Source organism: Oncorhynchus kisutch, linkage group LG15, assembly GCF_002021735.2.
Source record: "Oncorhynchus kisutch isolate 150728-3 linkage group LG15, Okis_V2, whole genome shotgun sequence".
Lineage (NCBI taxonomy): Eukaryota > Metazoa > Chordata > Actinopteri > Salmoniformes > Salmonidae > Oncorhynchus > Oncorhynchus kisutch.
In genome coordinates, this window is record NC_034188.2 from 12,472,741 (window position 1) to 12,494,705 (window position 21,965).

At 45.8% G+C, this 21,965-nt stretch overlaps 2 protein-coding genes across 4 annotated transcripts in view; both read right to left on the minus strand.

Moving 5' to 3' along the window:
* Positions 1-3,545: 3,545 nt before the first annotated feature.
* On the minus strand, positions 3,546-9,601 carry LOC109904958 (ribose-phosphate pyrophosphokinase 1-like). 3 transcript variants are annotated; one of them, XM_031789671.1, is made up of 7 exons: positions 9,196-9,601; positions 8,456-8,639; positions 6,627-6,725; positions 5,678-5,802; positions 4,909-5,082; positions 4,475-4,634; positions 3,546-3,796 (listed from the first exon to the last, which is right to left on the minus strand). In XM_031789671.1, the coding sequence occupies exons 1-7, from the start codon at positions 9,315-9,317 to the stop codon at positions 3,704-3,706; spliced, it is 957 nt and encodes a 318-aa protein (XP_031645531.1). In that variant the 5' UTR covers positions 9,318-9,601; the 3' UTR covers positions 3,546-3,703. The 3 variants fall into 3 exon arrangements, with proteins under 3 accessions (XP_031645531.1, XP_031645530.1, XP_031645532.1); XM_031789670.1 differs by having other exon boundaries at positions 8,450-8,639; XM_031789672.1 differs by lacking the exon at positions 8,456-8,639 and having other exon boundaries at positions 9,196-9,290.
* Positions 9,602-15,493: 5,892 nt separating this feature from the next.
* The window catches only part of LOC109905915 (FERM and PDZ domain-containing protein 3-like), a 44,876-nt gene continuing 38,404 nt past the window's right edge, over positions 15,494-21,965 (minus strand). Inside the window, exons 12-13 of the mRNA XM_031791345.1 lie at positions 20,772-21,839; positions 15,494-19,719 (exon numbers count right to left, since the gene is read on the minus strand). Coding sequence (XP_031647205.1) covers positions 16,862-19,719; positions 20,772-21,839 — 3,926 coding nt within the window. The 3' untranslated portion in view covers positions 15,494-16,861. The remainder of the gene's footprint in view (positions 19,720-20,771; positions 21,840-21,965) is intronic.

The window sequence follows — 21,965 nt, forward strand, 5'->3', positions numbered from 1 at the left end:
TTCAAAATTATCCTTGGTATGACCTTTAAACTATTCCATATACAGTAGTTTATAAGCCCCCCCCCCTAGACTCTTATAGGTTAAATATGCCACTGGAGCTCCTGCACCAGCAATAAGCTGTGGTATGAGACCACACCCACAATTGAAGTGTGTACAGTACTGATAACGTGTCATTATGAATTAGCCCATACTGTTATAAATCACCTACTATGCAACTGTCGCCTGTATAAATCACTGGCGTGTTACCAGCAGCAGACGCCTAATAAACAAACCAGAATCCAGGCTTCATCCATTTTCACCATCTCTTTAATAAGATCACATTCAGCCATCACATATTTGGTGCACTGATTCATCTTATGCTAAAACAGAATATAAGCACATACATGAAACGTTAAAAGTCAGACAGATACCACTTTTTCGAGAGTTTATTATACAAATGTTATTGAAAAAAAATGAAGTAAATATGTAAAATAGCAGATAAAGACTTACGTTTTCTAGGAAGCTCCATCCTGCAGAGCTATGACCTCCAGCTAAAAACCAACAGCTTCTAGACAACTTCAAAACGACAACCTCGAGGAGCAAAACCTGCCTCCTCTGCACCCACACTGAAAGAATGATTCCCAATAGTCTTAAGAGAGGCAGTCACCCTGCTACTTGTTTAGCTTAGCAGCTGAGGGATGGGGTTGAAGGAGTGTACCCACTCTCAAATTCCTAGAGAGAGCTAGGGATGCAGGTCACGTAAGAGGCATTTATATGTTATATTCTTCAGTAGCTATATATAATTAATTTAGAAGTCCAAAAATAGAAGTACCAATCCTAGATTGCCCCTTTTTTTAAAGACTTAAGTCTCTACAGACTATGTTGAATCACCCAGAGGAACATCAGTGCCATTGTAAACTATAGCTCATTCTGATTCACTTAACTTACTATGACCTCGTCTTTCAAACTGATAAAATGAAATGACCAAAATAATAAAATACCTGAAGCACAGGAGGTTGGTGGCACCTTAATTGGGGAGGATGGGCTAATTGTAAGGGCTGGAGTGGAATAAGTGAAATGGTATCAAATAGATCCAACGAGTTCTCCAGGTGTTTGATACTGTTCTGGCCATTATTATGAGCTGTTCTCCAATCAGCAGCCTCCACTGACCTGTAGTCAGTCAACATCCAACCATCTATCTCACCCTCTTTTTTGTAGCATAGCAGAAGTACTGTAACAGCAGTATTATGAAGGAGGAGGAGCATTTTCACATTAGGTAAAGACATGCATGTATGTATGCATGTACAGTGGGGCAAAAAAGTATTTAGTCAGCCACCAATTGTGCAAGTTCTCCAACTTAAAAAGATGAGAGAGGCCTGTAATTTTCATCATAAGTAAACTTCAACTATGACAGACAAAATGAGGGGAAAAAAATCCAGAAAATCACATTGTAGGATTTTTAATGAATTTATTAGCAAATTATGATGGAAAATAAGTATTTGGTCAATAACAAACGTTTCTCAATACTTTGTTATATACCCTTTGTTGGCAATGACAGAGGTCAAATGTTTTCTGTAAGTCTTCACAAGGTTTTCACACACTGTTGCTGGTATTTTGGCCCATTCCTCCATGCAGATCTCCTCTAGAGCAGTGATGTTTTGGGGCTGTTGCTGGGCAACATGGACTTTCAACTCCCTCCAAAGATTTTCTGAGGGGTTGAGATCTGGAGACTGGCTAGGCCACTCCAGGACCTTGAAATGCTTCTTATGAAGCCACTCCTTCGTTGCCCGGGCGGTGTGTTTGGGATCATTGTCATGCTGAAAGACCCAGCCACGTTTCATCTTCAATGCCCTTGTTGATGGAAGGAGGTTTTCACTCAAAATGTCACGATACATGGCCACATTCATTCTTTCCTTTACACGAATCAGTTGTCCTGGTCCCTTTGCAGAAAAACAGCCCCAAAGCATGATGTTTCCACCCCCATGCTTCACAGTAGGTATGGTGTTCTTTGGATGCAACTCAGCATTCTTTGTCCTCCAAACAAGATGAGTTGAGTTTTTACCAAGAAGTTATATTTTGGTTTCATCTGACCATATGACATTCTCCCAATCTTCTTCTGGATCATCCAAATGCTCTCTAGCAAACTTCAGACGGGCCTGGACATGTACTGGCTTAAGCAGGGGGACACGTCTGGCACTGCAGGATTTGAGTACCTGGCAGCGTAGTGTGTTACTCATGGTAGGCTTTGTTACTTTGGTCCCAGCTCTCTGCAGGTCATTCACTAGGTCCCCCCGTGTGGTTCTGGGATTTTTGCTCACCGTTCTTGCTGCTTACCTATTGCAGATTCAGTCTTCCCAGCCTGGTGCTCTTTGGTCTTGGACATAGTGGAGTTTGGAGTGTGACTGGTTTGAGGTTGTGGACAGGTGTCTTTTATACTGATAACAAGTTCAAACAGGTAATGAGTGGAGGACAGAGGAGCCTCTTAAAGAAGGTCTGTGAGAGCCAGAAATCTTGCTTGTTTGTAGGTGACCAAATACTTATTTTCCACCATAATTTGCAAATAAATTAATTTAAAAAATCCTACAAATGTGATTTTCTGGATTTTTTCTGTCATAGTTGAAGTGTACCTATGATGAAAATTACAGGCCTCTCTCATCTTTTTAAGTGGGAGAACTTGCACAATTGGTGTCTGACTAAATACTTTTTTGCCCCACTGTATGTATGTATGTATGTGTGTGTGTGTGAGTTCACCTACTTAAAATAAATAATCAAAGCTTACCCCCCCCCCCCCCTGATAGACATTGCACCCTACTCCCAATACAGTGCACTACTTTTGACCAGGGCCCATACGGTACTTGTCAAAATAATCTCAATATGTAGGAAAAGGGTGCCATTTGGGATGCTATCACTGTTTAGGGGAGAGAGAGAGAGAGAGACTCAAAATGAACATGTTATTAATAATAATTGATCCTACTAATTGTAATTATTACATGGTTTGTTAGCATTAGCAGCAGAGTGATGCTAATATAATGGTTGTGTTTCCCTCGGCTGGTGTCAATTCCATTTCAATCTCAGTCAATTCAGAAAGTAAACCTAATCCCAAATCCAATTCCAGTTTCCTAATTCAAAAGCATTGAAGATAATTGGAATGTCAGTGTACTTCTTGAATTGACTGGTATTGAAATGGAATGGAGCCCAACCCTGGTGTTTGTATAGGACATTCCCTCTCTTCCTCTGTTTGGTGTAACAGAACACTAGGGCTGGATTCTATTCAATGATGAAACATTCCAGAATACTGGGCATAGAAATGGAATGAAGAGCCGACTCCACATTCCTTATTCTACCTAAAAGACAATCATATCTGTTCCCCAAATTCCCTATTCTGCATGAGAGATGGCCATGTTTGTTCTATCTGAATGTTCTGTGGGGTTGTAATCTCCACCCGGCACAGCCAGAAGAGGACTGGCCACCCCACATAGCCTGGTTCCTCTCTAGGTTTCTTCCTAGGTATTGGCATTCTAGGGAGTTTTTCCTAGCCACCGTGCTTCTACACCTGCATTGCTTGCTGTTTGGGGTTTTAGGCTGGGTTTCTGTACAGCACTTTGAGATATCAGCTGATGTACGAAGGGCTATATAAATACATTTGATTTGATTTTGATTTGATTTGTGTCCTCCTGAACGGTGCCCCAGGTGACTCAGTGTGTGTGTGTGTGTGTGTGTGATGTTACAAGGGGACGTGGCTGAAGAGGTAGGAGACAGATTCCCCGTTGTGGGTCCTGCGGATGGCCTCAGCCAGGATCATAGAGATGTCAATCACCTAGAGGAGAAACGGATAATTAATAACACATAATAAACTACGTTCAGGAAACATCCAGATACGCATCAGACTGACTTATTCACCGTTTATAAACAGAAACATTGTGCTTTTCGCTCATTTATAGAGTTAACTATTTTTTATGATTTTAGAATTTAAACTGTTTAGGTGACACGATAATTCAAACTACTTGCCGTTGTCTTAGATGTTAAACATCATCAGAGTAGCAACAACAGAATTTCAGCTTAAACTACCATTACATTATTGGAAAGTATAACAGTCTACTTATGTTAAGGTGAATGACCCTGTTATAACCTCTGACCTGTAACGTAGGACAGTAATACAACCGTAGACCCCTAACCTATATCCAAGGACAGTGCTGTGACCCCTGACCTGTATCCAAGGACAGTGCTGTGACCCCTGACTTGTATCCAAGGACAGTGCTGTGACCCCTGACCTGTATCCAAGGACAGTGCTGTGACCCCTGACCTGTATCCAAGGACAGTGCTGTGACCCCTGACCTATATCCAAGGACAGTGCTGTGACCCCTGACCTGTATCCAAGGACAGTGCTGTGACCCCTGACCTGTATCCAAGGACAGTGCTGTGACCCCTGACCTGTATCCAAGGACAGTTCTTTGACCCCTAAACTATATCCAAGGACAGTGCTGTGACCCCTGACCTGTATCTTAGGACAGGTCTTCATCTTCTCCTCCTGAGGGATAGTGTTGGTGACGACCACGGCCTCGAAGCAGGCGTTGTTGATGCGGGAGATGGCCGGGCCAGAGAAGATACCGTGGGTCAGGATGGCATACACCTTGGTAGCACCAGCTGAGATCAGCCTGAGGGTGGAGGGACAGTATCTCCTTAAGAAACTGTGTGTGGTAATATAGAACCTGCAAATGTACCTGTATGGATACACTGATTTTTGCTGCAAGGACTCTCGTTTGGATGAGAAGTGAAATGGTGGTGGGTATTTCCACAGCTCTGTAATACGAATGTCTTGACATCAAATCAGTGATGCAGTTTAGGTAAGATTCAGCCCAGACACCCATTGCTTGGGCATAGATACATGTGTCAAGATTAGCCAAGGTCGTAAGGTGAGACTTCACTTACTTGTCGGCCGCGTGACAGATAGTACCACAGGTGTCTGCCATGTCATCCACCAAGATGGCTACCCGGTCCGTGACGTCCCCGACCAGCACCATGCGATCCACCTCGTTGGCCCTCTTTCTCTCTTTGTGAATCAGAGCAAAGTCCACGTTGAGTCTGTCTGCTATGGACGTCACTCTGTCACACAGAACACAGTGTTAAGAGGAAGCCAAGTCACAGAGGTACAACAGTCACCAAGTCGGTCCATTGTTATCGCGTAAAGATTTGTTTGTGTGAAGGAGCAGTTAGACACACAAACGTGTGAATCTAAAGTCCATTTCACCACAGATAAGGCCGAGTTAAAGAAAGATATGGTTCAAGGGTAAAACCACCTAAGGTAAAAAAAGAGAGGAAGTTAAAGTTCTTAAAGCAGTCGTCTAGCGTGGACAGTGGTTCCCATACCCCTCTCTCTTTCTTCCCCCCGTCTCCCCTCTCTTTCTCAGTCCTCCGCACCCCCTCTCTTTCTTCCCCCTCCGTCCCCCCTCTCTTTCTCCCCCCTCTCTTTCTCCCCCCTCCCTTTCTCCCCCCTCTTTCCCCCCCTCCCTTTCTCCCCCCTCTTTCCCCCCCTCCGTCTCCCCTCTCTTTCCCGCCCTCCGTCTCCCCCCCCCCCCCCCCCCCCCCCCTCCGTCTCCCCTCTCTTTCTCCCCCCTCCGTCTCCTCTCTTTCTTCCCCCTAAATCTATCACATTTCATATTTTGGCCAAAATCCCTCTGACCACTCTGTCCTGCCTCACCTCTTGGCTCCCCCTGCGTCTGGAGAGACGATGGTGCAGGTCTTCCACTCTGCGATGTTCTCCTTGATCCACTTCAGTACAGCAGGCTCAGCATACAGGTTATCCACTGGGATGTCGAAGAAACCCTGGAGATACCAGACACACACAGACAGGAGTCAGAGGCTGCCATCTAGCGGTTTCACATCCCAGGAACCATCTCTAGTCACTGTGCCCTTGAGCCAGTCACTTAACCCCTATAGAACTCCATGTGTGGTGTGTGTTAGCTGATTGTGTTGTCTGTTGGATTGGGGGACGAAAAAGAAGAATTTACATCTGACGGACTCAGTGTATCTCTTTATCCGGACTGGTTGAACCTCTACTGTCAGACCCCAGTGTCCTACTGTCCTCCCTGCTCCTAACCTCTACTGTCAGACCCCAGTGTCCTACTGTCCTCCCTGCTCCTAACCTCTACTGTCAGACCCCAGTGTCCTACTGTCCTCCCTTATCCTAACCTCTACTGTCAGACCCCAGTGTCCTCCCTGCTCTTAACCTCTACTGTCAGACCCCAGTGTCCTCCCTGCCCCTAACCTCTACTGTCAGACCCCAGTGTCCTACTGTCCTCCCTGCTCCTAACCTCTACTGTCAGACCCCAGTGTCCTCCCTGCTCCTAACCTCTACTGTCAGACCCCAGTGTCCTACTGTCCTCCCTGCTCCTAACCTCTACTGTCAGACCCCAGTGTCCTCCCTGCTCCTAACCTCTACTGTCAGACCCCAGTGTCCTACTGTCCTCCCTGCTCCTAACCTCTACTGTCAGACCCCAGTGTCCTACTGTCTTCCCTGCTCCTAACCTCTACTGTCAGACCCCAGTGTCCTACTGTCCTCCCTGCTCCTAACCTCTACTGTCAGACCCCAGTGTCCTCCTTACTTCTGACCTCTACTGTCAGACCCCAGTGCCCTCCTTACTCCTGACCTGGATCTGTGAGGCGTGGAGGTCCATAGTGATGATGTGGTCAGCCCCAGACACAGACAGCATGTTAGCCACCAGCTTGGCTGAGATGGGCGCCCGACTCTGCAAGCGAACACACACACACACACACACACACACACACACACACACACACACACACACACACACACACACACACACACATCTCATTTGCTGTGCTCACATCACATGATATGAGCTGAGTCTTCCATCTTAAAAGTTCCTAAGCCACAAGGGGCAGCAGACAGGCTATCCTAAACGACACAGTCAACAGACAGGCTATTCTAAACGACACAGTCAACAGACAGGCTATTCTAAACTACACAGTCAACAGACAGGCTATTCTAAACTACACAGTCAACAGACAGGCTATTCTAAACTACACAGTCAACAGACAGGCTATTCTAAACTACACAGTCAACAGACAGGCTATTCTAAACTACACAGTCAACAGACAGGCTATTCTAAACTACACAGTCAACAGACAGGCTATTCTAAACTACACAGTCAACAGACAGGCTATTCTAAACGACACAGTCAACAGACAGGCTATTCTAAACGACACAGTCAACAGACAGGCTATTCTAAACTACACAGTCAACAGACAGGCTATTCTAAACTACACAGTCAACAGACAGGCTATTCTAAACTACACAGTCAACAGACAGGCTATTCTAAACTACACAGTCAACAGACAGGCTATTCTAAACTACACAGTCAACAGACAGGCTATTCTAAACTACACAGTCAACAGACAGGCTATTCTAAACTACACAGTCAACAGACAGGCTATTCTAAACTACACAGTCAACAGACAGGCTATTCTAAACTACACAGTCAACAGACAGGCTATCCTAAACGACACAGTCAACAGACAGGCTATTCTAAACTACAGTCACATGTACAACTTCAAGTCAATGAAAAACAACTTCAAACTACCTGCTACAGAAAAGTGCTACTGTTCCCGTTTTGTACAGTATATAGAACAGACACATAGAACATGGCAATACATTATATTGGGAGGACAAGAACACACACTGATGTAAATAATCAGAGGAATGGAGGCAGGCAGGTGACTACAACAAACAGATCCCACAATGACTGCTCACTGGGTTCAGAGTTCACACAGGGGCTGAACTTAAATCAGTGGAGATGGCAAAAACTAAATGGTGAGAAATCCAATCAGAATCAGGCATGCTCCCAGTCCCATCCATCTGCTGTAGCTCCCAGTCCCATCCATCTGCTGTAGCTCCCAGTCCCATCCATCTGCAACAACATGGCCAATCTAAACCCAGGCATGCTCCCAGTCCCATCCATCTGCTGTAGCTGCAACAACATGGCCAATCTAAACCCAGGCATGCTCCCAGTCCCATCCATCTGCTGTAGCTCCCAGTCCCATCCATCTGCTGTAGCTCCCAGTCCCATCCATCTGCAACAACATGGCCAATCTAAACCCAGGCATGCTCCCAGTCCCATCCATCTGCTGTAGCTCCCAGTCCCATCCATCTGCAACAACATGGCCAATCTAAACCCAGGCATGCTCCCAGTCCCATCCATCTGCTGTAGCTGCCTGCTGGAGTCTGTCCATGCAGTCAGTGGCAACAACATGGGTGGTCGGGTCACTAGGTAGTGATGTGGTATAATGGTAGGGTTGGGGTCAATTCCATTTCAATTCAGGAAGTACACTAAAATTACAATGCTTTTCAATTAAGAAAATTTGGAATTTGGTTTACTTTCGGAATTGAAATGGTGACGTGGTATAATGGTTGGTGGTGTGACAGCAAAGTAACTAGGTGTCTGTCCCTCACCCCCACCTTGTCCTTCTTGTCCTGCCGTGCGTAGGGGAAGCAGGGGATGACGGCTGTGACCCGGGAGGCCGAGGCGATCTTACACGCATTGATCATAATCAGCAGCTCCATCAGATTATCATTGATCTCCCCACATCCGCTCTGTACGATGTAGACATCCTCTCCACGCACACTCTCTCCGATCTCAACACTGTTAGGGCCCAGTGGAGAGGAAAAGTGAAGGGGAGGACAGGGTAAACAACACTCTCTGCTAACACAGCATGACACTAATGATGATAGATGATCATGAGAAAACACAGCCTACAGGTGTTTAGGGTTAGGGGCCTTAGAAGTGCAGTGACAAGAGAAGAGTTGAGTATATAACTATATAATATAACTATGGTATGAGCAAAGTACTGAACAACACATAATGAGAAGTCTCCCGCTTGTTGCATCAATGTTACATCAATTGTTTCACGTGTGTTTTTAACAAAAACGTGTCACTCAATCATGGTTATAACCTGTATGGGTTGTCCGCTCTCACAATATCCAGATATTTGTTGAAATGTATGAGGAAGTGTAGTTCGCCCTAAAGACAAACTGAGCGCCAAAATTAACCTCAAGAGATGCATGACAAACTACATGTTCCAAGCACCTTTGCGAGGCAGCGTCAGAAGCAGCACGCTAACGTAATGTTTCTCACTCATCTTTCTGTAACATAAGATTGAAACAGATTAGCTTTTTATGCATTAAAAGTTTACACTTACCATGTTTCTTGATTGCTGAATTTTTTGGTCACAACCTTCCCGAGTTCCATCCCAAGACGATCGGCGATTTTGTGAGACAGTTCCCGATGGGAGCTACCGCTAAATATCTTAATGTTCGGCATTTTTTTATGTTCCAGGGTGTCGTTCTACGGGAACTAGCTACAGTGCTAGTAACAGCAAGTACCTTTGAGTGATGTTCGACCTACTAGCTCTAGTGAACTGTTGGAAATCGATAGCTATCATCAAGCGTGATGCGTTGCCAACCTATCCACCATCATTCCCTTCTTCACGCGTGCGCCGGCCTTCTTCCTGGTGGCGCGCACCGTCCACATCACGTGATTTTGTTGAATCAAAGATAATAGATATTCTGACAAGATACTACATATCTCTCCGCGAGAGTCGTTGTCCACAAAGCAGCACGGCAGACAGTCTAGCTCCCTTTTATCGTTTCTTTGGATTGGTGGATACATCGCATTGTTTAAATCCTATGTTGAATATTCGATGAGTGTTGTTGACGTTAACCGCGTGTATTCAATGGAGAGAGACGCTACGAATATGCATAGCCATCTCGAGAGACAACTCCGATATAAATGTTTTTTTTCTCAAAGTTTCTGGGATGTCACGTGTCCTACTTATAGCAGTGTACTCATAACTTACGCATTACGATCGAATAGACCTCACGTAGCAAATAAGCCATACATTTTTGTTGTTGACCAAATTCAAAACTCATTGACCTCATACAAAAACTCTTCGCTTGGTGGGCGAAACAACGAAAAACGCCACCTGCTGAAAGAGGATAGATATTCTGCCGAAATTGGCCACTCTTCCTCTTCCAGTTTGGTTGAATGCATGAATCCTGTGAAAATGAATGCTTATTGGCTGACAGCAATGGTATATCAGACAGTATACCACGGGTACGGCAAACTATTTATTTTCACTGTGCTAATTACGTTGGTAACCAGTTTATAATAGCAATAAGGCGCCTCAGGGGTTTTTGGTATATGGCCAATGTACCACTGCTAAGAGCTGTGTCCAGGCACTCCGTGTTGTGCTGTGCAAAAGCCCTTAGCCATGGTATATTGGCCATATACCACAAATCCCCTCGGGCCTTATTGCTTAAGTCTACAATGCCGCATTCAAATCTTCTGGGAATTTGGGAACTCGGAAATCTCTGACTTCTGACTTCAGTGCATTTAAAACAACTATGAACTCGGGGGGGAAAAAACAAGCTCCGACTTGGAGAAATCAATTTGAACGGTTATCCAACCGACCTGGAGATCACTGACCTCATGATTTGACCTCGTATTTTTCAGAGTTCCCAGTAATCTTGAACGCGGCACTAGTGATGGGCATTCCGAATCTTTTTGAGCCAGGTCATTTGGCTTCATTCAAATAAATGAGCTGTTCATTTGACTCCCAAATGGCTCTTTGTTCAGTGAGGCTTAGAAATGGGAAAACACATGAACAAATAGTACATCTCTAATTTAAAGCCTAAAACGCTGCCTACCATTATGTCAGATAGTGAAATGCGAGTTCAAATAAATTTTTTACCAGAACAAATTATTAGATGGCCTGCAAAAGTAATAGATACGCACTGAAAAAACGAGTGCGGACCAGAATGAGTCTCTCATTATATTGCTCCTGCACTGAGGATGATGATTTATTTGCGGATAATCGATTATCCTTACATGACTATCTATTGATTGAAGGTAATGCATGTGTTGTTGATAAGTTTATAACGACAATTTAGGTTTACAATTACCCAGCTTTGGCTGGTAGGTTGCATATAATGCATTGTAACGTGACACGCTAATGCGACTGGTGTCGCTAGCCCTTGATCATGACTCTCAGTTCCATTACAATCCTCATAAAGTAGGGTTTCCACCACTTCCGAATTCACCAGACAAAGTTCCACCCCCATTCATTTTCAAGATCAGCTGGAAGGATCTGTGGGCCATGGAAGCGAGGCGGTTGAGCTTTTCCATCAGAGCAACATATGACGTCCTTCCAACACCAGTTAATCTTCACCAATGGTATGGTGAAGATCCGGACTGTGCCCTCTGTTCCATGCCAGCCAACCTCAGGCACATTCTCACAGGGTGTAAAACAAGCCTCACCCAAGGACGCTACACTTGGCATCACAACCAAGTCCTTAAAAACCTTGCGTCCGCCCTGGAGGACAAGCGAGCTGCCACCAACTCCCTACCACCCACAGCAGCATCACACTCCTTACGGACAAACTTTGTCCGTAAGGAGTGTGATACTGTTCAAATGAACAGCTCATTTATTTGAATGAAGCCAAATGACCTGGCTCAAAAAGATTCGGAATGCCCATCACTAGTGCCACGTTCAAGATTACTGGGAACTCTGAAAAATACGAGGTCAAGAATGTGCCAGCAATCTCTTGCGGACTGGGACCTCTTCATCTGCAGACAGGCTTTTGTAGTTCTCCATATCTGAGGACAGACATCACAAAGAAACAGGCTTCATCTTATTACAGTTAGACAGCCCTGACTATTATCTCTCTGTCTGTCTGCATAGTTTTCCTCTCTAGGGACTAGAACTGGAGAATATTTTCATAATGTCATCCCACAACCTGTCCTATAGTAAGTCAAGTTGACTAGCTAGCTGGCTAACAAGCAGCCAACACACAGTGGCCTGCTAGCTAGCTAACTAATACTACATCATGTTTTTACATTTTCAAAACGTATTTACTTACTCCATAGGTTCACGCCCACACCCACGAAGCGGCCACTCTTTTGGAGCAAAACGTTGTCAAGCGGAGACACCGCTTCTTGTCGAAACATACTGTAAGAGTCATTGGACGAAGATGTCTTCTGTCGGGCGAGTTTTATTAGGAGCCGTGACGATCGGTCTGAACATTAAAACCCACACCGGTGCATCAATCTAAGTAACATCATACAAAAATGTATATATATTTTTTTTTCATGGGCTGTTTCTCAATCCAACACATCCACCTTTGTCGCCCTTCCGCATCTGCGATGGAAAGTGGCAGAGCTACAGCTTTGTTTGTCAGATCAGGAGACGTCCCGAAAGTCGGTCTTCTCACAAAAACATCTGTATCATGACCACTCTATAGAAAGGGGAGACTCTCACGAACACAAAGGTGTTCTCCAATTTGCTCTGCGAACCATAACAATCTACACATGACTCGTCTGAAGTTGGTAATGCTGATGTGCCAACTTTTGTCTGTAGTGTCCGAAACATTTGGGCTGCAAACTAATATGACCCCACTGTAGAAAGGGGAGACGCTCACAAACATGATGGTGTTCTCCCTACAAGTCTCACAGGACTGGTCTGAAGGTAACCCATATAAATGAATGGAAGAATGGAGGTAGTTTTGTGCCAACAAATATAAGGGGTTAAATCTGCTAAAAAATATATATTTAGATATTATATGTGCTATCTTATAACTCCCAGAAATAGGACAGACACTTCAAAACCTAATTCCTTATGATTTATGAATGTGTTATTCAATGTGTTTCAAAAGGCCAAATTCAATATTTTATCAAATATTTGTTTTTACATATTTTTGGGGGGGATACCTAAATGCGTCCTAAAATTCAAAATCAAATAAATGATCCATGGTATATTCTTCTGGGGAAAAAAATCCGTATTTCAGCTCTGAACCCCCCCTCATGGTTTAGACTTTTAAGAAATGAATACGCATCGCTTACCGTACGGTTTTGGAAGCATAAGGACCTTATCCTTCATATCAGCGAGAAATCATTTTCAAAAGGTTCAATTGATACACCTTGATAGGGTTAGGGTTCCCAACGGCCATATCTCCATGTTACAGAGAGTGTTTGCGGAAGACAGAAGGATCACATGTGCTAATTAGCTTTCAAGCATACTACTAACACCTGTGTGTAATGGAAGAGGGCTGCCAGAAAGGTGCTGTTACACTGAAAAATACTGTTGGCTGCAGCTGTGATGAAGACGTTTAAAAGGGGAGGACGGCTCATAGTAATGGCTGAAACGGAGGATTTCATATTTTCTGAATATTCTCAGGTGTTTTGGAGTAACACTTGAAATTGCACACAAATGTTTTTAGACAAGAATGAAGAAAGTATGGCCAAGTAAAGGTTAGTCGAAAATATCCTGAGTGTGGCCAAATATCCTAAGTATGGCCAAATATCCCGAGTGTGGCTAAATATCCTGAGTATGGCTAAATATCCTGAGTATGGCCAAATATATTGAGTAGGGCTAAATATCCTGAGTATGGCTAAATATATTGAGTAGGGCTAAATATCCTGAGTATGGCCAAATATCCCGAGTGTGGCTAAATATCCTGAGTATGGCCAAATATCCCGAGTGTGGCTAAATATCCTGAGTATGGCTAAATATCCTGAGTATGGCCAAATATCCTGAGTAGGGCCAAATATCCTGAGTATGGCTAAATATCCTGAGTATGGCCAAATATATTGAGTAGGGCTAAATATCCTGAGTATGGCTAAATATATTGAGTAGGGCTAAATATCCTGAGTATGGCTAAATATCCTGAGTATGGCTAAATATCCTGAGTATGGCCAAATATCCTGAGTAGGGCTAAATATCCTGAGCAGGGCTAAATATCCTGAGTATGGCTAAATATCCTGAGTATGGCTAAATATCCTGAGTATGGCTACATATCCCGAGTATGGCCAAATATCCTGAGCAGGGCTAAATATCCTGAGTATGGCTAAATATCCTGAGTATGGCTAAATATCCTGAGTATGGCCAAATATCCCGAGTAGGGCTAAATATCCAGAGTATGGCCAAATATCCTGAGCAAGGGCTAAATATCCTGAGTATGGCCAAATATCCTGAGTAGGGCTAAAGAGCAGCCTATGCAGAGGTTTAGCGCCACTGCAGAGATTATGTCTACATTGCTAATTTTATGTTTATGTTCTCTGCAGTAATGTGTTGGTAATGAGTGAAGTTTGGGTTGACATAAAATAGCCTTCAAGCTTTTGGAGTGATATGCTTAGTGACTGAGCAACATTTTCTCTGAATGCAGCCCGACAATAGAGGCCACAGTAATCTAGGCCAGAAGTTTGGAGAAGGACAACATGGAGTAGAAGGATAGGCTACCTCTGCCCAATGCTCCGTAAGGAAGGAAATCTTAAGTAAATCTATTTCATATTCATTTGGAAGTGAATGTCAGATGAGGCCCGAATAACTTGAATGTATCAAAACACACATTTCAATCTACACCAAATGTAAATGTGACATTTCTAAATGGAAGATTATAACTTCAAACCACTTTATTGCTCGTAAAACATGAGACAGGCTGTACAGACAGAAGAACACAGTGAAGACAAGATTATTGACAAATAAATACTAAGTAAATAAATAAGTGCAAACAAACACAATGGAATAGGCCATGAAACAAAGGTCCATTATGTTATGGAACATAGGTCCATTATGTTATGGAACAAAGGTCCATTATGTTATGGAACAAAGGTCCATTATGTTATGGAACATAGGTCCATTATGTTATGGAACAAAGGTCCATTATGTTATGGAACAAAGGTCCATTATGTTATGAAACAGAGACACATTCACAATATGGCAACAACGCAACGCAACGCAACTCAACAATGACAACCACACACTATATTTGTATATTATCATTATGTCAAAAACTAAATTTTGAAAACATTTCCAGGTGGTCATGATGAGAGAATGTTTTGTTTTTATAAAAATAAACATGTCCCATGCTTTATACTCATTATATAGTCTTAAAATATAAGTTTTCGCTATTAGTTGTCTATGGAACATAACTACTATAAATTATACGCTACAGACATGTTTTCTCTTTTTTTTACAAAACGCTGAAGAATTCGGAACCAATCTTCACACGTCAGTTAGTAATTTAAAAGTGTTTTCCAGGCTCACAAATATTCCAACTGTTTTACAATATTTACATCTTGAGTGTAGAACAACACAACTCTGCATAAAGAATGTCCATTGCAAAACATTACTGCAGTAAGTAGCCTCCTCATATATTTTGTGGGTGTATATTCTTTCTTTCTCACTTCATAAAACTAGTAGTAACACGGAATCTGCCAACACCACTGGTAACGGGACCGTTTCGGCTTCTTCTAACTCTAAGAACAAAGGTAGAATTGGGGAAACATGCAAGACAGTAGTGCAGTGAAAGAATTCATGTGGCCTGGTATGGATAGTATCCTGTCAGAGTATAACAGTTATGGACAGAGTCTGAAAAGTTTCTGTTGAGGTTAGCTGTAGGCTGTTTCGATCTCTGTGGGTTGACAACAGGAGGAGACAGAAAGACGTTTTCAGACAGAAAACACAGGTGTCAGTTTTATTAAAATACATAGAAAACTACTTTGTGTGTTAGTGATTTATATATATCTCCTGTATTGCACAAAGGATAACAGCACATATAGAGAGCAAAAAGTATAACCCCATTGAATTGTTTGTGACACGGAATCCTGTAAAATTATTGTAGAGAAGAATATAGCAACTTGAATCTTTTCTAAGATGAAATAGTTTATAAAATGGAAGATGTATGAGGAGTTTGTTTTCTAGAGCAGTGTTCAGTAGTCTGAATGTAAACAAAACCTGAACGTAGATCATGTGTGAACAGGAGCAAATGCTGAAGGTTGTGCAAAATTCAAAGGCTAAGCTTGCTAAAGTGGATCTCTCATTTACAAGTGTTGATGTGCCGGTTTAGTGTGGATTGTGATTGTCGTGTGTGAGTATTGTGTGTGTGTCTCTAACCAAGACAGCAACGTGAGGTTGACTACACTAAATACTGCAGAGCGTGGCTGCCTTCATTTCCTTCATGGAGAACATTGATCCTACCCAGCTGATTGGTTAGCCACTAGTGAGTTAGCGTTTCTGTTATATCTGCCCACACTAGGTGTTACATACCAGTGGTTTTATTCTATAGGTGAGTAAATGGGTCTCATGTTTATTTTATATCAACCCAATTCAAATGTGTGGATTTTCCAATCTCACAGGAGGTACAACATTCTGAATGTGATGTATGTGATATTGTTGAGGTGCAGGTCATGGCATTGTCCAGATGACCAACAGAACTTATTGTGTCACAACAGTTAGACAATTGAACAAACAAACACGTCAACTACTAACCCAGGCTTTGGACTACCTAATTCACAGAATTCGCTACTTTGACATTTTCTCTGCTGTATTTTTGCCCAGAGCACATTTATTGTAGATGTATTACTCTTTATATTTGTTATACTCAATATCATTTAATATATTATTTTCATTATTTTTATTCTCCACAAAAAGATATACTTTGCTAAAATGATACAACTCAAATACATAGAATATAATGAGACAGACCTCTGTAATGTGAGAGTTGACATGGAGGAGTGGTTAGCCCTGTTTTCACACAGCATTTCAGAGGTGTAGGTCCTTGCACCTTTTGTATAGCGGTGCCCAGGCGTCTGTCTCTTATGCTAGAACACCACAGGGCCACTCTAGGCTGCAACTGCCACAGCCCCTGGAAACTCAGAATGGAGCAGTTGCATTGCGATTTTTGCTGAGGATGGATCATTGCATGTCCTGTAAACAATAAATAACTATTGGACATTGAGAGTGTGGACCCAGCCACCCACACTCCCAACTGTCATATATGATTATTTACTAACTTCCCCATTCTTTGTCTCTACTGGGTAGGCAGGGTTTTGATTGGGCGAGAGAGGGAGCCCATGTTAGTGGAGGTTGTAGTAACTTGGGGACTCACGCTCTTGTTAGGCAGACTACTGGAGTGGCCCATCGCCTCCTCGGCTGCACGCAACAGCAAAGTGTAATTGATAGCAACCTCTTCAACCTTCCGCAGCAGCTGCAGCCTTTGGGCCTCTGAACGCACCCCTCTAACCAGCTTGATGAAGGTCTGAGTCAGTTCGCAGAGGACCAGGAAGCTGGCCGTAACAACGCTCAGCATGCGAGTGGGGCTCTTCTCGACGCTCGCCACCCGCCTGCATGCCGCCCTGAACTCTTTGAAGCGCACTGCCAGCTCCTGCTTGTACTCGGCGATCCGGGACGGCTGTAGGCGTGATTCGTTATCCACCTGGGGAATGTTAGCGCACTGTCGCAGGATGGCTAGCAGCTCATTAGCATCCAGCTGGGCATTGAGGAAACCGTCCGGCAGGCTGAACGTCTTTCCTTGCAGGGATTCGACCCTCTCCAGGCTCCCCTCCAGAGTCCCGCAGGCCCGGAGGTCGATCTCCTGTGTCTGCGGCTCCTCTTCTTCTTCCTCTACTTCCTCCTCCTCCCCGCTGCAGCCCTCAGCGTGGAGAACCTGGAGCGTTTTGCTGACAATGGGCAAGGTCTGAGAGCCCAGCTGCATCCCGGGCAGGACCTGGAGGGTGGTGGAGTAGGACAGCTCTTCTTTCTCGCTGCTCTCGTCCGCCGCTTCACACTTCCTGTAGCAGAAACAGAAAGAGCAGCACTTTTCCCTGTCGTCACCGTCCTCGCTAGGCAGCCCCAGCAGCATCTCCGTCGGCGCTCCCTCTCTGCTCTCCCTCAGCAGCTCTTCTCCCTGGATGAAGAACACTCCTTTCTTCCCCTTTGCCTCTGCAGCAGTCGTGTGAGTTTGATTGTGAACGGGCTCCACGGTTGTCGGAAGCCTCAGCCCTGCGGCCCTCACTCGCTCCATTTCCTTCTCCAGGTTCTTGGCTTTGGGTTTTATCTCGGTGTACAGCTGGGTGCCTTCAGCATTGTCCACCTCTCCGATGCTATACCGCCTCTGGAGCTTCTTGTACTGCGGAGCGCCCATGCAGTCTGGTGTGCGAGAGGTGCAGGTGGGCAAGCAGGAAGCCTGCTCCCCCCTGGGTTCCCGTGACTCCAGACTGGTCGAGCGGATTCGGGTGGTCTTGATCTCTAAGGTCTGAGGTCTCCTCTGAGCTCCCTGGGGGTGAGGGGTTTTGGAGGTCGCTGGAGGGGTCTTGGAGAGGGGTCTCTCTCTACCTCTATGCTGCTGTGTCTCTGCAATTGAGCCGACCGGCGTATCGGGCAATCGGATGCCTCTGCACATCCTCTTGCAGTCGCAGCTGCGGCGTTGCTCTCTGGAGATTCCAGGGGCTTTTAGCACAGGACTTGTAAGGAGCTGGCAAGCACATGGGGTGCCTGAGGGGACTGGCGAGGACCCCTGGGGTAGGTACTCGCCCCCAGATGACTTGGGCTTCAGAAGTTCTTCCAGAAACTCTAACTCATACTGCCGGACCTTCTGGAGCTGAGCTCGGCGCTCATCAGTCTCCCTGCGAATCCGAGCTGGGAACGTGGCCGACAGAAGGTTCTTGATACTTAGGAAGGGAGCGCTACGCTGGGCCTTCCCTTTACCGCCACCCTGGTTCTTGCTGTCAGCAGAGGAGAGAGTAGAGACCTTGTCCACAGAGCAGGTAGGGTGTGTGGGGTCTCCCAGGAGAGGGAATGTCTTCGGGGGGCATTTATGTGGCTCAGCTTGAGCTTTACCCTGGGACCTCTCTGCCTTGGCCTCAGCTGCTTCCTTCCTCTCAGCTTTCACAGGCATGTGTGGGGACTGGGAGTACTTGGTTGGGGCCTGGGGTCTGGGCTTGGCCAAGATGGGGTCTGCTCCTGCTCCTCCTGCTGCTCTCACTGTGCTCTCTTTGCTACTGGCCAGTTGGAGGCCTTTGGCACAAAGACGCTCATCATCTGTAGGGGAAGAGGAGTGGAACACCACCACCTTCTGGGTATGTGGATCCTTCAGTCTTAGCTGTGGCCCGGGTTCTCTAACTGGGCATGTGCAGAACAGGTCATCAATTGGCAAGAGGTCTTTTGAGCTTGAAGGCTTGATGGTCTTGCTAGAGGCAGTCTCGGCATCTTGGCACATGTTTGTGGGGCAAATCTTGGCGGAGGCAGTTCTGTCCACAGGCAAGATAATGGGTAAGGCTTTGTTGGTAGTGGCCGGGCTCAGAGGCGCAGACTTCTTCCCCTTGACGCCCACAGAGAAATTCGGGCTTAGTTTGCCCACAGCAGTACCGGGTGACCTTTGATCTTTGCTGACCTTAGGTGCCTGCCCTGGATTGGAGACTTTCAGCTCCTCAGGTGACATCGCAGGGCGGTCTGGGGAGCACACTTTGGTGGGCTCTGGTTTTGCCTTCTTGCCTTCACTCGGCTCACTCTGCGTTGGTTCTTGGGTAACGTCACTCCCCTGCTCCACTGTGCTGAGACCTGGACTGGCAGTCTCCTGACCAGGGCTAAGCTTTAGGGGAACAGTCTTACTGAGGATCACTGGTTTCGAGGGGCAGCCGCCGCGGATCTGACCCATGGAGAACGCACCGCCTCCAATAGTCTGGGTGGTGCAGCCTGGTATGGCCAAGGGGAAGTCTCTGCGACTGAAGATACGCTCCTTGTTGATATGGTGGGCCAACAGGTAGGCCTGGTTCTGGTGCTGCTTCATGGCCGACACCATCTCTGAGACGTCTGTCAGCTCAGAGGAGTTGGTCTCGTGCCCTGAGTCTAGCGATGACTCAGGCGTAATGGCTGCCAACACAATCAACCCTATGGAAAGAAAGAAACACAAGACACTATCAGGGTCACACGGACGTCATACAATATCACAGACAGATGGAAAACAGTCATTGATTTCTGAAAGATGGCACATCAAATACACTGTTTCTAAATACTTACACTTGTAAAAATCTCTTGATGTTTCTTTTAAAGCTCTGCTAACCGTCTGTGAGCAAAACCTTGTTTTGCTTCAAACTGAATTTTAATCAAGACTGAGTGAACTCTTGTGTTTCTCTCGCTATCAAAAGATACAACACAAGAGACTATGTTCAGTATCAAGCAGTGTGCTGTAAAACAACACGTCAAAACATAGTCTTTTTGTCCCTGTTTTGGGATGTTAACGCTTTGAACTTGAATTATGATGTCAAGCCAGCCCCAATTCATCAGGACTCAACAAGTTGTCTAAAGTGTTCCACAGGGATACTAGCCCACTCCAATGCTTCCCACAGTTGTACACACGGGAAACTGTTGTGCGTGAAAAACCCTGCAGCATTGCAGTTCTTGACACACACTCAAACCGGTGTGCTTGACACTGACACCTACTACCATATCCCGTTCAAGGCACTTAAATATTTTGTCTTACCCATTCACCCTCTGAATGACACACATACACAATCCATGTCTCAAGGCTTAAAAATCCTTCTTTAACCTCTCCTCCCCTTGTGCCTTGAATGGGATATGGTAGTAGGTGTCAGTGTCAAGCACACCGGTTTGAGTGTGTGTCAAGAACTGCAATGCTTCAGGGTTTTTCACGCTCAACAGTTTCCAGTGTGTACAACTGTGGGAAGCATTGGAGTCAACATGAGCCAGCATCCCTAAGGGAAAGCTTTCAACACTTCCATGCCCGGACAAACTGTAGAGGGTAAAAGAAGGTGCAACTCAATACTAATGTTTTGTACACTCAGTGTATAAAAATATTTCAAAGTGCCCCAGAGTAGTCACTGTGCCCTAAAATGAACCATTAGCAATGAAGGAGCCCTTGGTGGTTAGATTCGACTCTCTATATGAGAAGAAGTCCATATAGCATGACACGGGATGTTGACCTGTGGTCTGAGCTGGCTGTTGTGGGTGATGGGGGAAGTCCTCTGATGCAGCTAGGGCCTCCAGGGCCTGCAGAGTGGACACCAGAGCATCATCCAGCTCCTGGGCATGGTCCCGTACTGTCCTGGTGGCCACGTTGTCTATCAACGTCACCGGGACATCCTCTGGAGCCGGTACCACTTCCTTGGAAGAAGCCTTGGCAGAGCTCTTGCTGACTGCAGCCCCGGTTGCAGGGCTGGGACGGATGACGGGGTTTGGTCGAGACTTCCGTCCTCTCTTGGCATCATCTTCGTCTGAGCTGTTGTCCCTGAACCCAGGTGGAGGAGCAGCAATGGCCGGATGGGGCAGCTGCAGCTTTCTTCCTACGTCCTCCACCTCTTCTTCCTCCTCCTCTTCATTCCCCGGGGGAGGCAGGGCCATCAGGTCTACTGCACCTCCATCGCGGGAGGCACAGGCGCTGGAGCAGTGCTTTGATGAGGCGCTGCTGCGTCCACCGTTCAAGGCCACAGCCACTCCCTCTGCCCTCAACCTGGCCTTGCAGGAGTCACAGAAGAACCGTGTAGTTCGCTGGGACTGCCCCATGGTTTGGGCTCTGCTCCTGAAGGCCACTGAGCTCTCCTGGACGGGGCTTTCCGGCCTCCCGGCGATCGTCTCTGTTTTCTGCAGCGTCGGGTCAGACTTGGTACGGGGCCGCCCTGGTGCCTCTTGGGAAATGAAGTTCTCGTTGACGTCGAGCTCGGGTTCTGCCTGCATTTGGAGCTCCTGCAGCTGTTGTTGCTCCCGGAGATGGACGTGGCATAGACCCAGGTGTTGGGACTCTGCGGGCAGTGGGGCGGTCGCTGTCTTCTGAGACTGGGACCCTGGGTCCCTCGTATGGGGTCTTTCCCTCTCGTCCCCTCGTCGGTCCCCACTGGACACAGCTGTAGTGCTGGAGCGCGGGTGGGTGTGGTGGGAACCTCTGTAATCTGCGGACAGAATTTTCAGAGCAGTTGAGAGGCTGAGAGGTGAGGAATCGCATGGGAAGATGGAGTGGGTCCTTATGGGAAAATAGAGGCGAAGGCTGGTGGATTTTTTTCAGTGATGGATGCTGGAGACTGGAGTTGGAGGTAAGTCTGGTGGGATGTTATGGGACGTAGCGGCCTTCCTCTCATGCAGACACACCACCACAGCAGATGGAAACAGAGCTGTGAATGTTT

Excerpts from the sequence above, each read along its gene's own strand:
- LOC109904958 (XM_031789670.1), bottom strand. The coding sequence starts at position 9,317 with ATGCCGAACATTAAGATATTTAGCGGTAGCTCCCATCGGGAACTGTCT. Across the intron at positions 5,083-5,677 it reads GACGCAGGGGGAGCCAAGAG|AGTGACGTCCATAGCAGACA; the intron begins GTGAGGCAGGAC and ends TCTGTGTGACAG. Across the intron at positions 4,635-4,908 it reads ATCTGTCACGCGGCCGACAA|GCTGATCTCAGCTGGTGCTA; the intron begins GTAAGTGAAGTC and ends CTCCACCCTCAG.